This window comes from Ictalurus punctatus, chromosome 6 (genome assembly GCF_001660625.3).
Source record: "Ictalurus punctatus breed USDA103 chromosome 6, Coco_2.0, whole genome shotgun sequence".
NCBI lineage: Eukaryota > Metazoa > Chordata > Actinopteri > Siluriformes > Ictaluridae > Ictalurus > Ictalurus punctatus.
In genome coordinates this window covers 5286235-5300000 of record NC_030421.2, presented here as the reverse complement: position 1 = coordinate 5300000, position 13766 = coordinate 5286235, and the positions used below count along the sequence as shown (strand labels likewise).

The window sequence follows — 13766 nt, the reverse complement described above, 5'->3', positions numbered from 1 at the left end:
AAATTGAATTGAATTTGATCTCATCTCTTGATGGTTCAAATGGCTTCTGGTCTACCTCCGTCACTAAGTGGTGGAGGTAAAAAGTGCTCAGCCTCTTAATGTTATATATAGTGTTATATTTTATAACGCACATTATGGTTTGTTGGGTTTTTGGTTTATTTTTTCAAATAATCCATAAAACCTTTGCCTCCCAGCAATCTTTATACATCTAGAGGGCGCTGTTGGACATTATATTTGACATAATATCAGAGTAGTTAAAAAGTGCAAGTCTATATGGAATAGCTACTGTGTTACAAATTATCAGGCCCCACCCCCATCTCTTTGCTCACTCTGTGGTTGGTTGTTACAGGATTATTCCCCGATGTCGGAGGCGGCTACTTCCTGCCGAGGCTCCAGGGAAAGCTAGGACTGTTCCTCGCCCTGACAGGGTTTCGGCTCAAGGGTCGAGACGTGCAGAGGTCTGGAGTCGCCACACACTTCGTCCAGTCAGAGAAGGTACGACTTGATTGTGGACTTGATCGTAGTTAGTAAAGAAAACTGATGCTTTTCTAGAGGGCAGATGAGGACAGGGAGTAGGCAGAGTTACTGAGTCAACATTTTCTCTAGCCAATCAGCAGGAAGTGGGAGGAGCTGCAGACGGCAGCTGAGTCCTGGCACAGAAACCCAGGCCATGCACCCAGGGTGCCAATGTTAATGCTGACGTTCTGGCACCTCCACAGAGAGACAGAGTGGTGTGTAGGACAACACCCACGTCCAGGCCAAGGACAGGAAGCTAGCAGGAGACCCAAAGTACAGAGCGAGATTTAAAAAAAACAAAAAAAAACATCAACTCAGCATTCATAGTTTTTTCATGTTTATATCATCAAGATTTCAAACACTACTTCTCCACTCCTCACCTCTCTTCTCATTTATTAACCACAACCTGCTGAGATATCTGCTCTATAAGCATATACATATCAGTATGTTTATTGTCCCCCTCCCTTATGTTTCTTTTTTATTTGTCGATTTTGTCGGTTGCTCTTTCACATTAAAGGTGGGAAAAAAAGGTCATATTTTACATCACAGAAACCTGCGATTTTAACAGGGGTGTGTAAAATTTTATATCCACTATATATGAATATAATGTATAATAAAGTGCTCTGTTAACTAATAACCAAGCCAAACCTAGCTTAACAGGTATATTATCCTTTAAAAGGATGTGCTGTGCATGAAAGACATGTATTTTGTTTTTATGTTCACTTTGTGCCAAATTTAAGGAGCATGTGCAGGCTCAGGCAGCGCCACAGACGTCCTCAAATATCTTGTACACGTGTGGCCGTTATCCGCCAGTCCAGCACGGCGTTATATAAGCAGTAAGCCGTCATATTTGGTTCTGTTTGAGCCTTTTAGACAAGTGGTGTGTAAATCCTGATCAGATGTACATAAGTATAGCTGCTTTCCATTGAGCCACACCCACAAAACGTCATAAAAGGCAGAAAGCTTGCACAGGATTATAGAGAAAATGGCGAGTAAATGGAGAAAGAGTGCAGTGTATGCTAAATCTTCTCTCTTCTGGCAGATCTCGGCTCTGGAGAAGGATCTGGTGGGTCTGAAGTCTCCGTCGGCCGGCGACGTGGCTGCGGTCCTCGACTCTTATCAGGAGCAGGTGAGGGATCAGAGGCTTGTTTTGTTTGCTTCCCAAACAGATCAAACGAACACGCGCAGCTTCTCCACCCGAGTGTTTTAGGCGTGTTTGTGTACATGTGCTGCATTCAGCGTGTCCTCTGTACACATCGTGATGGTAGCGAGGTTTTATTAACTAACACGCTGTGGATTATCCGAGGTTCAGTGTAATGCTACCCAGTTTATCTCTTGAGTTTATGATGCTTAGTGCCCCGCATTTCTGTGTGTGTGTGTGTGTGTGTGTGTGTGTGTGAGACAGAGCTGGAGTCTCATAAACAGCTCTGATGTCATGCGCCTTTCCTGGAATGTTTGTCAGGGGGAAACGCACATTAGCATTGAGACGCACCACATTGTTCTGCCCACACACACACTTCAGAGTAACGCTCGGAACCTTCCTGAAACGCACACTTTTAATGCATATTTTTAACATAATTTACCATATTTCTGAGCTTATTTGACACTCTTGAGGAGCGTCGTCTCTTTGCGTGCCTGTAAATATCTAAGTATTCGTTAGATTATTAATACATTTCCTCTATTTTTCATCTGGAACACTTGTAGGGAAAAGAGTTCACCAAAACTCTCACGCTCAGCCAGACAGAGATGAGATATAACTGCTTATGTGCATCCTCGTTTTTATGTAAGGAATAAAACACTGGGTCATGCTGTTGTAGGAAAATAGTCAGTCATACAGAGTTAGTGGAAACTCAGAGAAACGTGAATTTACAGAAGGCAGAAAGCCGTTTAAAAACGTATCTAATATTACAGTTGTGATCAAAAGTTTGCATACCCCTTTCAGAATCTGCTAAATCTTAATATTGTTAACAAAATATGACGCATCATAAAAATCCCATGGTGGAGTTTATTTAGTCCTGTCCTGAATAATCTATTTCACATAACAGATGTTTACATAAAGTCCACAAGACAAGATGATAACTGAATTTGTCCAAATTACCCGTTCAAAAGTTTACATACCCTCGATTATTAATACCGTGTGTCGATACCTGGATGATCCATGAGTGTTTATGTTTTGTGAGAGTTGTTCACGAGTCCCTTGTTTGTCCAGAGCAGTTAAACCACATACTGTTCTTCAGAAAAATGCTCCAGGTCCTGCACATTCTTTGCTTTTCCAGCATCTACTGCATATTTGAGCTCTTTCCAACAGCGGCTATATGATCTCGAGACCCATCTTTTCACACCGAGGACGACCGAGGGACTCGTACACGACTATTACAAATAGGTGCAAACGTTCACTGATGCTCAAGAAGGTAACACGATACATTAAGAGCCAGCGGGGTGTAAACTTTTGAACAGGGTGATCAGTGTAAATTATTATTAATAATTTTAATGATCATTTAGTACTGTCCTTCAGATGCTAAATTAGATAGTTACGTGTCTCCTAGAAGACAAAATACTAAGAGGAATTATTGTGGTGTTTGTGTTTTGCGTCTTAAACGAATCGTGTTGTTTAGAACGTAAAAGAGCAGAAGAATTGTTGTCTGGTGTCCACAGAGCAGACTGGACGCCGAGAAGCCGTTTGTGCTGCAGCAGCACACAGAAGCCATTGACAGGTAAAGTTACACCGTCTCTCTCTCTCTCTCTCTCTCTCTCTCTTCCTTTCTCTCTCTCTCTTTCTTTCTCTCGCTCTCTCTCTTTTAAAAATAGAATAAAACCACATTTTCAAAGTAATGTAAAAAGAGTCCATGTTTATAAATGGAAACCCACATGATATGAAACTCTCAGCTCTATGATAACGTGGAAATGTTCTGGAAACGTTAACGTTAGGTTAACACACACCCCCACATTCACATGCCACATTCACGGCACTCTTATTTCCATATATGGACTTAGAGACACGCCCTCTTTCCAATGTAAGGTGTTTCGAGACATCCAATCAGTTACTTTTATTTCCATATATGGATTTTCATCTCTAGTTTCTAGTTTGCGTTTCACACACACACACACCCCAGGACAAAACAGTTCAAACCAGGACACACAATGGGAACAGTCATAAAATTCAGCGCCACTCCTGATCAAAGGACCAAAATTATCAGCAGTAATCAGACGACAGATTGCCGGTAGTGCGATAAAATGAATCCTGGAGGTTTGACCGAACAAAATATTAACTAACGAGCAAATAAACTCCATGTTTACCCGTTTGACTCAGACGTGTCGTTCTTCATGCTGCGTGTACGAGAGCGTCGACCTGCTGCTGTTGTCCTCAGTGCTTCTCCTGCATTACAGGCTGTTTGAAGGCAGCAGCGTGGAGGAGATCCTGGAGAAGCTGCAGAAGGATCAGTCTGCGTTTGCACAGAAGCAGGTGGAGGTGTGTGTTTATGGACACGCACCTAATGCTCTACTAACTAATATGTAAGAAAGTGGACAAAGTGTGTGTTTAGCGGAACATGTACAAGCTGAGCAAGCAGAAATGGGTCGGTGTTTAACACAGTGATCACAACAGCATCACTGCACAGTACCTCCACTCTTCAGAGAAGGCGTTCCACTAGATTTTGGGGCGTGGCCGTAGGGCTTTGTGTTCATTCAGCCACAGAAGCATTAGTGAGGTCAGGGACTGATGTTAGGCGAGCAGGTCTGGGGTGCAGTCGGCGTTCCAGTTCATCCCAAAGGTCTTCAGTGGGGTTCCTCCTCGAGTTCTTCCACTCCAACCTTGAAAAATCATGCCTTCACAGAGCTGGCTTCATGGTGCACGTTGTCATGCTGGAACATTCTTGTACACATCTTAGTTCCAGTGAAGGGAAATTGTAATGCTACAGCGTACAAAGATATTCTGTACGAGTGTGTGCTTCCAGTTTTGTGGCAACAGTTTGAGGAAGAGCCGCATAGGGGTGCACATACTTTTGGCCATATAGTGTAGAAGAAATGTACAAAGCACATACGCAAGAGCTTAAAGAAATGCTCAAATAAACAATACAATGCAATAACAGCAGTATTTTGTAAATAAGACAACGAATCGCACTGTGTTAATCCGCTATCCGCCCTTTTCTGCATACATGAGCTCACGGACGCGTGTGATTGGCTAGTGTTGCTGTGATTGACAAGGGGAGACGGAGTATGCCCCTCCCACCCAGAGAGCACGGGCAGTCTTCAATATTATAGACAAAATATTATGTACGTTTAAATAACTGATATTTGAAAAAATTTATATTGGAAGTTATTTTTATAGTTAAATAAATGACTGGCTGTAAAAAGTTTGTGAACCCCTAACCTAAAGAATGTGCTCTTCAGGTTTGTTTGTTTTTTGGGTCAATGTGTTGTGATGTAGACCTTGTTGAAGATGTCCCCGACGTCACTGAAGCTGACGTTCAGACAGCTGCAGGCCGGAGCCGGTCTGAGCCTGCAGGAAGTGTTGGTGATGGAGTACAGACTCTGCCAGGCCTGTATGGTACGTCACAGCTTCTGCTCAAGTCACGCTGTATTCGTTCTGTTTTTTGCGCGATGACGAGGTATTTAGATGTAATGACCAGGTTTTTTTTGCGTAAAGAGATCCTTTTCTCATAATAACAAGATGTTTATCGATAACAAGGGTTTGCTCGTAATAACGAAGTATTTACTAATGATGAGATGTTTACTAATAACACAATGCTTTTTTTAATAAGATGCACTAACGGAACACTTTTCTCGCGACGACTAGGAGACGCTTTTTTTCCGTGACGACGACTTGGAGACGCTTTTCTCGCGACTACTCATAGACCCTTTTCTCGCGACGATTCCGAGACACTTTTCTAGCAACTGCTCGTAGACCCTTTTCTCAGAACTACTCCCAGACCCATTTCTCGCGACTACTCCCAGACCCTTTTCTCGCGACTACTCCCAGACCCTTTTCTCGCGACTACTCCCAGACCCTTTTCTAGTGACTATTCGTAGACCCTTTTCTCGCGAGTACTCCCAGACACTTTTCTCGTGACTACTACCAGACCCTTTTCTCGCGACTACTCCCAGACACTTTTCTCGCGACTACTCCCAGACCCTTTTCTAGCGAGTACTCTCAGACCCTTTTCTCGCGACTACTCCCAGACCCTTTTCTAGCGACTACTCCCAGACCCTTTTCTAGCGACTACTCCCAGACCCTTTTCTAGCGACTACTCCCAGACCCTTTTCTAGCGACTACTCCCAGACCCTTTTCTAGCGAGTACTCCCAGACCCTTTTCTCGCGACTACTCCCAGACCCATTTCTAGTGACTACTCCCAGACCCTTTTCTCGCGACTACTCCCAGACACTTTTCTCGTGACTACTCCCAGACCCTTTTCTAGCAAGTACTCTCAGACCCTTTTCTCGCGACTACTCCCAGACCCTTTTCTAGCAAGTACTCTCAGACCCTTTTCTCGCGACTACTCCCAGACCCATTTCTAGTGACTACTCCCAGACCCTTTTCTCGCGACTACTCCCAGACCCTTTTCTAGCGACTACTCCCAGACCCTTTTCTAGCGAGTACTCTCAGACCCTTTTCTCGCGACTACTCCCAGACCCATTTCTAGTGACTACTCCCAGACCCTTTTCTCGCGACTACTCCCAGACCCTTTTCTCGCGACTACTCCCAGACCCTTTTCTAGCGACTACTCCCAGACCCTTTTCTAGCGAGTACTCTCAGACCCTTTTCTCGCGACTACTCCCAGACCCTTTTCTAGCGAGTACTCTCAGACCCTTTTCTAGCGAGTACTCTCAGACCCTTTTCTCGCGACTACTCCCAGACCCTTTTCTAGCGACTACTCCCAGACCCTTTTCTAGCGACTACTCCCAGACCCTTTTCTAGCGACTACTCCCAGACCCTTTTCTAGCGACTACTCCCAGACCCTTTTCTAGCAAGTACTCTCAGACCCTTTTCTCGCGACTACTCCCAGACCCTTTTCTAGCGACTACTCCCAGACCCTTTTCTAGCGAGTACTCTCAGACCCTTTTCTCGCGACTACTCCCAGACCCTTTTCTCGCGACTACTCCCAGACACTTTTCTCGCGACTACTACCAGATCCTTTTCTCGCGACTACTCCCAGACCCTTTTCTAGCGAGTACTCTCAGACCCTTTTCTCGCGACTACTCCCAGACCCTTTTCTCGCGACTACTCCCAGACCCATTTCTAGCGACTACTCCCAGACCCATTTCTAGCGACTACTCCCAGACCCTTTTCTCGCGACTACTCCCAGACCCATTTCTAGCGACTACTCCCAGACCCATTTCTAGCGACTACTCCCAGACCCTTTTCTAGCGAGTACTCTCAGACCCTTTTCTCGGGACTACTCCCAGACCCTTTTCTAGCGAGTACTCCCAGACCCTTTTCTCGTGACTACTCCAAGACGTTTCTCACAGCGACAGCGTCACACTTTCCTCGCGCTTACGAGAAACCTTTCTTGCGACGATTCCGAGACGCTTTTCTAGCGACTATTCGTAGACCCTTTTCTAGCGACTACTCCCAGACGCTTTTCTCGCGAGTACTCCCAGACCCTTTTCTCGCGAGTACTCCCAGACCCTTTTCTCGCGACTACTCCCAGACCCTTTTCTCGCGAGTACTCCCAGACCCTTTTCTCGCGAGTACTCCCAGACCCTTTTCTCGCGAGTACTCCCAGAGACGTTTCTCGCAGCGACAGCATCACACTTTCCTCGCACTTACGAGACACTTTTCTCGCGACGACGACGTCACGCTTTTCTCATAGCAAACGAGACTTTCATACTCTTTAAACATTAAAAACGGGTCATTTTGTTGTCAACCTACTAATTAAACTTTTCAAACCGTTCCCTTTTTAATCGGTTATTATTTGTAGAAACGTTTTCATGTGCTGTTGTTTTGTGCTCGTTTTCTGCAGAGAGGACATGATTTCTACGAAGGTGTGAGAGCTGGTAAGATATACATATATATATATTTTTTTCTGCGAATTGAAAAAGACAGATTGAATTTTATTTATAGGATCGTTTCATCCTGGACACTTTTGTCCCTCTGTTCTGTTTGCAGTGTTAATCGATAAAGATCAGAGTCCTAAGTGGAAACCGGCGACGCTAGCTGAAGTCTCGGAGCAACGTATCGAGGACAGCTTCGCTTCTCTGGGAGACAAAGATCTCAAACTGTAAACGCTGCAAGCAGAAAGAATCCTCTATAGATCCGTAGTTCAGGCAAAAATCTGAGCAGACATACTGACCTGCTTTCTTTAAGATTCAACATTCGGTTATTAGGCTGAAATCTTACTTGAAATGCCGTGTTCATCTTCTCCACACCACGCTGTGCTTTACGTCCTCCAGACAAATCAGCCGTGACCACTTCGGCTCCAGTGGATTTATGGCAGTATGAAGTGGCTCGACAAAAAAAAAAAAAATCTCTTTTTTTTTTCATTTTTATTTATTACACAACTGACAGTTGCATTCAAATTGACTACTGATCATTCTGTGTGCATAATTACTCAAATCAGTAAATAACATAATACATTCATGACGCTTCGTTTGTTTTCGTTTGTTTTTCAGCTTGCATTAAACTTCATTTGGAAGTAAAGGTTGTTCTTCCCACTGGGGACGTTCCTTCCCAGTCGGTGGTCTGGATTAAATATAAGAAATAGTGTTAAGGATGTGAGTGCAGCTGGAGATTATCCAGTGTGAAATGGATTTGCTGATGCTCAAAGATCTCCTCTTGATCCAAACAAGCTAACACTTCATCTCCACGTTTATTATTCCATTAGATTCCATCGAGGTGTCGCACTGTATAAACATTTTTAAACGTCTCCAGAATTCTGTGGCAACACTTAAGGTTGATGTAGACAGCTGGGTTTAAAGGGGCGTCAGTTAAACGATTTGGTTATACGCTTGTAGAGCTCACATCAGTGGTCTAAATGCCCACACGACAGGGCGGATTGTGCTTGTTACCACTCGTTAAAGGTCTCACGTGGTCAGCAGTTTAGTTAGTACTATCCAGTACCTACAGACTAGTTCCGTCAGTCAAACGTAGCTCTTTGAAAACCGGCATAAATCCCTCTGACGTGAGGATGGTATGTTTTTGAGCTGCATGACTGAAAAAGACTTGCCTTCTCTGATCCTAATGAGCCGATTATCTCACGTCATATCGGTACAGAACACACACTTTACATGATTTTCAAAATTTCATCCTGTCCACAAGTGCACTTCCACCACAGAGAACCATTTCAGAAACTCTGGACTTTCTGAGGAAACCCATTTTACGGTGGGTTTAGATAGCAGTTTGCGATTTTTGTACCTCGTAATCTGAAGCCAAACGCAAAATCACGAGAACGCGGACGATGCGATGTATGAACTAGCGTGTTACCGAGGCTAAGAATTTGGCTAGGTACATGTAGCATAGAGCGATAAAGCATTAATAATGTAAAGTTAGAGGAAATGAAATAAAATAGTGCTGTAATTATATTTAGAATCTGGAACGATTGACAGTTGCGTAGGTGTTTTGAACGCTCCGATATTAACCGACGCCAAGTTGGAAGCTCCACCCCCTTCTCCCACCCACAAATCTAAAAGTGAATGTTTGACTTGGTTAATATTAGATGCATGTACAGGGTGTCTCAAAAGACTCCAAATATACTGTAGGGGACGTTTTAGCAAAATATCTTCCAAAAATGGTCATACTTTTTAGATTATATTATTAGATATTTTTTTGAGATAGCATTTAAGAACTTCTCTGACAAAAGGAGAACCAATAGAAAGCATTCTCATGGCTGGGTCAGGACACTCCCGAAAGGTCGCGATGGACTTGAAGAGCACGTTAAAAATAAAAATGCTAAGCAGGAACTCGTCCAGGAATCTTTTTAATTCCCCCCGAGAGGTTCCGGAATGTTGGTGGAAACGCGGCTACCTATGTCTACAGTACACGTGATTTATTTCAGTGGACGAATACATTTAACGTCCGCGATGTTAGCTTTTGTAGTTGCCCGGCTGGCTAGTAACTTCAACAAGCACAAAAAAAAGACCTATGGACAAAATTTGGCATGTAGCCATGTTTAAAAACGCGCTCCACTTCGTGCAGCGCGTTAAAAGAAAACAAATTCTTTGGTTGTGAGGTGGTCTTAGAATGCACGATTTGAAGCGCTCTCAGATTTAATGCCATTGAGGCGCTGCAGAGACGCTCGTCTGAAATCCATACAGGCGTAGGACGACACAAAAATGTACGGGACGGCTACAACAAACTGCGCTAGTCGCGATGACGAAACACAAACAAACCATGTTAGCGGATAGAAAAATATCCTCAAGCTCACTTTCAAAAATGTCCGATTGACGACGTAAGCAGAACTTTTATTTACTTTAATTTAACCGCCGGTCACGCCGTAACCTTGACACGTTATCACGCGGTCTGTTAAAGAATACGGCCATTTCCTTGGGATCTCGTACAGTTTAACAAGTAATCTTATAAGACCGCCGTAACGACACGACACGGCTTTCGAATTTCCCACAGCAATGTGAACACTGGGGGGGCATGTCGAGCCGAGCAAACGCAGGGATCACGGTCTGGGCTTATTTATAGCATCTCTGGGATCGATGCCATTTTGGTCTCTGGACATTGCTCTTGGCTTGCCCTGTACAAATTCAGGCTATGGATATGACACGTCTCAGTGATTAAGGGGAAAATCAAAACCTTCCGAGGCGTACTAATGCTTTGCTAGCACTTTCTTTTTGTACTTTTGTGCTTTTACAGACGGAAAAGCCTCAATGCTGCCACAGTGCTCCTTCCCACACAAACGTTATACACTTACAAAAGGTATCCAAACATCAAATTTCTTCTGCATTCACATGGTGCAGCAACACTGCATTCACATCACTGGCCTTCATCAGGCCAAGCTGTGCTTCTGGACCTTGGGAAAAGCACACGTGATGTAGTGGCCTTCAAGGCAAGTCACACTCGATGTACGGGATGTCACTGTAGCGGCTGTCCACCTCGGCCCACTGCTGCACGGCCCGAGCCACGATCTCCTCCGAGAGTCTCTGTGCGTAGTCCAGAAGGACCGGGTTGACCTGCGCCGTGTCCCGGTCCGGCGCCGCTTCCGAATACACCAGGAAAGCCTTCTCCTCTCGCTTCTTCCCAGGCCCGCCGTCCACCTTCTCCACCGTGCTGGAGTTCTGCGTGGGCTTGTTGCACTTGGATTTGATGCATCCCATGATCCGCAAAATGTTGCATTGGTTTGAAAGAGGAAAATCAAGAGGACGGCAGTGGACGGCGAAGTTCAGCCGGTGACCAGGTGATGAGGCACAGCTCACTCATGGACGACTTCTGATCTCCCTGCCAGGAGAAGATGGAAGAGCATCAGTGATTTATGTCGCTGATCTTTACTCGACTAGATAAATACACGTTCTGACAGCATCTCTAGTCGAAGGTGGTTATTTATTAGCGTGTACTGAAGGTTCTGGCCTTTTCGTATCCAGTGTTTTGTTCGTGAACAGAGAGGACTAGAGCTAGTCCTGACTACACAGACGTATTTAACAGAACATGCTACACTGACACGTTTCCAAAACAGATGTTCACCTGGTTAATTATGCGCCGCTACCGGCGAATACGATGAATTCTTTAATATGTTATCGTTACTATAGTAACAGCTCGTTCACAGGGATTTGCACGGCACTACATGCAGTTTTTAAAAAAAACGTGTGTAAACATCGATATCGGGACATTTTCTGTAAGGAGACATCCGTCCATCTATCCATCCTGTTTATCCTAGACCGGATCATGGGGACTTCCGGCACAAGGCGAGGAGGGATATCATGGCCGGGGTGCCAACCCATCGCAAGGCACAGTTTCACGCACGTCCACAATGCTCGTCTTTGGACGAGGGGAGGAAACCGGAGTACCCGGAGGAAACCCTCGGAGAACATGCGAACTCCGTGCACACAGGGCAGAGGCAGGTATCGAACCCCCGACCCTGGAGGTGCAAGGCAAACGTGTTAAACAATAAACCACCGTACGCCCCTGTAAAGAGTTCACGCATCGTGTTTTTCGGATGTTGTCGTTGTTTTTGTCTAATTAACTTCAAGAGAACGGAAAAAGAGCAGCTGGTGACGGAACGACTGTTTATAGCTGCTATAAATAGCGGTTCCTACGAGAATAAGAACTAACTTGTCTCCACGATCTTCCACATTAACCGTAACTAATGAACTGATTTTAAAAAAAATAAATAAATAAAAAAGCACGTGTCGTTCATTCCCGTAATCCTGGCACGCCGACATCATCTTTTCATTCGAAGAGTTTTACATTAATAGCGTTTTCAGTGTAAGTTTTTAACCTTTCTGTACGTGTCGATTCTTGCGCGTCGGTCCTGTAGATATATTTTTCAATTGCCATTTGCAATTAGAACTATTATCAATGGCTGAAATAAAGAAAACAGTAACTGATGAAATGAAGAAAAGGGGGATAACTAAAAAAATGTGTGTGTGTGTATATATATATACACACACATTTTCAATTACAAAAGGGTGTCTATTATTGTTGTTGTTGTTGTTGTTATTATGATTGTGGGTCAAATATACGTCACCCCAATGATAGTCACCAGCACAAGGACATGTTTTGTTCCTGTGACACGTGATCAGCCCGATCCCTGATACACACTAACACAGGGACGTCAGAAATCTGAACAGCGCGCGCGGAAGCACTTTGACCACCGCCTTCGCCCCCGCCCGCCCCCCCCAAAAAAGGTAACAGGTAGACTGAGGTGCACGTTACAGCTCTACACGTGTTCATTAATCATTACTATAACGTGTGTCACGTTAAAAGCGTGATGATGTCAGGCATATCAAGGTCGTGACAAAGCTTAATAATAATAATAATAATAATAATAATAATAATAATAATAATAACACCATGAAGTCAGTGATGTCCTGGAGACTGTGGGTGTGTGAAGGAAGCACCTACCTCTTGACATAATCCTGCTGGAAAAAGAACCCAGATTACAGATGCATAGAAATCTCAGTCTTCTTGTCTCACCTCAGGTTCCTCTCTCTCTCTCTCTCTCTCTCTCTCTCTCTCTCTCTCTCTCTCTCTCTCTCTCAGTCCAGATGTGAAGCTGTGCAGATGTGCAGAATAAGAAAGGGAAAGCAGCACGCAGCTCAGCTCTGATCTCACGGACTTATCCGAGTCTCCAAAGTTCATCCCTGTAACCCAATCGGGTTATTACACAGAACCACGAAATGTCGCACTCCCTCCAGTCAGTCCCTCACTGAACACATCTGCATATGTCTGGATTTTCTTGTTTAGTTTTTGTTTAGTTTGTTTGCTGTAAGCGCTCTTCTCTCCGGCTGCTCGGGAATCTTTATCCCCAACCAACATTACCGAGGCGCAGTCTGAAAGTAGGTTATTGCAGATCTCATGGTCATTTCATGGTTAAAGTTATGACCTTTTATTTTTTGTTGATGTCGCCATCTGGCGGTCAGATCGAGTATTTGACCCTTAAAGTGGCCCTGAAATCAAAGCTGGTGTTTTAGAGCTTTTTTTTGTTTGTTTGTTTTTGTATAGGTCCATTATTGTTTGTAATGATTAGAAGACTAATACGAAAGTACACTTTACACATTTTAAATAGATTTTGACACGCTATAGCATTATTGCATGTCGCACCTCCTCTGGTGCCCATAGGTCCGCTACGGGTACCACCGCTCAACAACATTTCACTCCTTTAACCCCAAAACATCTCCTTTCTCCTTACCCAGAGCTAAAATCTGCTCTTCTCTAGCTCTTCAACCAGGTCTTTCAGGCCCTTCCGCTGGTTTCCAGATACTCCCATATCCCTCAGGAGGCGATGCTACAGCTGATGTTTCGACAAACCGTCCTCCCATCTATCAGTAAAACATTTTTTTTTTTTAACAATTTAAAAAATTTCAATGACTCATCTTTGTACTAATCTTGTGTTTGTCCAATTAAATACTCTCTAGAACATACAGAACTGTGCAAAAGTCTTATGCACCTTTTTTGTTTTGTTTTGTTTTTTTTAGTACAAACTTTGTAATAGATTTTTATTTTATGACTTCTACATTATCGAGTCTGTACAAAAAGTTTTATTTTAGATACCCAAATATTAGTTTTCCAGCATAAAATGAAATGTTACAGAAAAATGTGTAAAACAGTATATAATAAGTGTTGAGACACTTTTCAGACGATTAAAAAAAT

The 13766-nt window shown here is 43.9% G+C and overlaps 2 protein-coding genes across 3 annotated transcripts in view; one reads left to right on the top strand and one right to left on the bottom strand.

The window, feature by feature from the left end:
• The window catches only part of hibch (3-hydroxyisobutyryl-CoA hydrolase), a 33288-nt gene extending 25195 nt beyond the window's left edge, over positions 1-8093 (top strand). Inside the window, exons 8-14 of the mRNA XM_017470566.3 lie at positions 350-495; positions 1559-1645; positions 3172-3230; positions 3904-3985; positions 4943-5062; positions 7477-7510; positions 7623-8093. Of these exons, the coding sequence (XP_017326055.1) occupies positions 350-495; positions 1559-1645; positions 3172-3230; positions 3904-3985; positions 4943-5062; positions 7477-7510; positions 7623-7738 (644 nt within the window). The 3' untranslated portion in view covers positions 7739-8093. The remainder of the gene's footprint in view (positions 1-349; positions 496-1558; positions 1646-3171; positions 3231-3903; positions 3986-4942; positions 5063-7476; positions 7511-7622) is intronic.
• A 210-nt stretch (positions 8094-8303) lies between these two features.
• On the bottom strand, positions 8304-13541 carry LOC108266810 (small membrane A-kinase anchor protein). Of its 2 annotated transcripts, none has more exons than XM_017470567.3 (2): positions 12519-13541; positions 8304-10895 (listed from the first exon to the last, which is right to left on the bottom strand). In XM_017470567.3, the coding sequence occupies exon 2, from the start codon at positions 10772-10774 to the stop codon at positions 10502-10504; it is 273 nt and encodes a 90-aa protein (XP_017326056.1). In that variant the 5' UTR covers positions 10775-10895; positions 12519-13541; the 3' UTR covers positions 8304-10501. The 2 variants fall into 2 exon arrangements, with proteins under 2 accessions (XP_017326056.1, XP_053536719.1); XM_053680744.1 differs by having other exon boundaries at positions 12591-13541.
• Between the last annotated feature and the right edge of the window lie 225 nt (positions 13542-13766).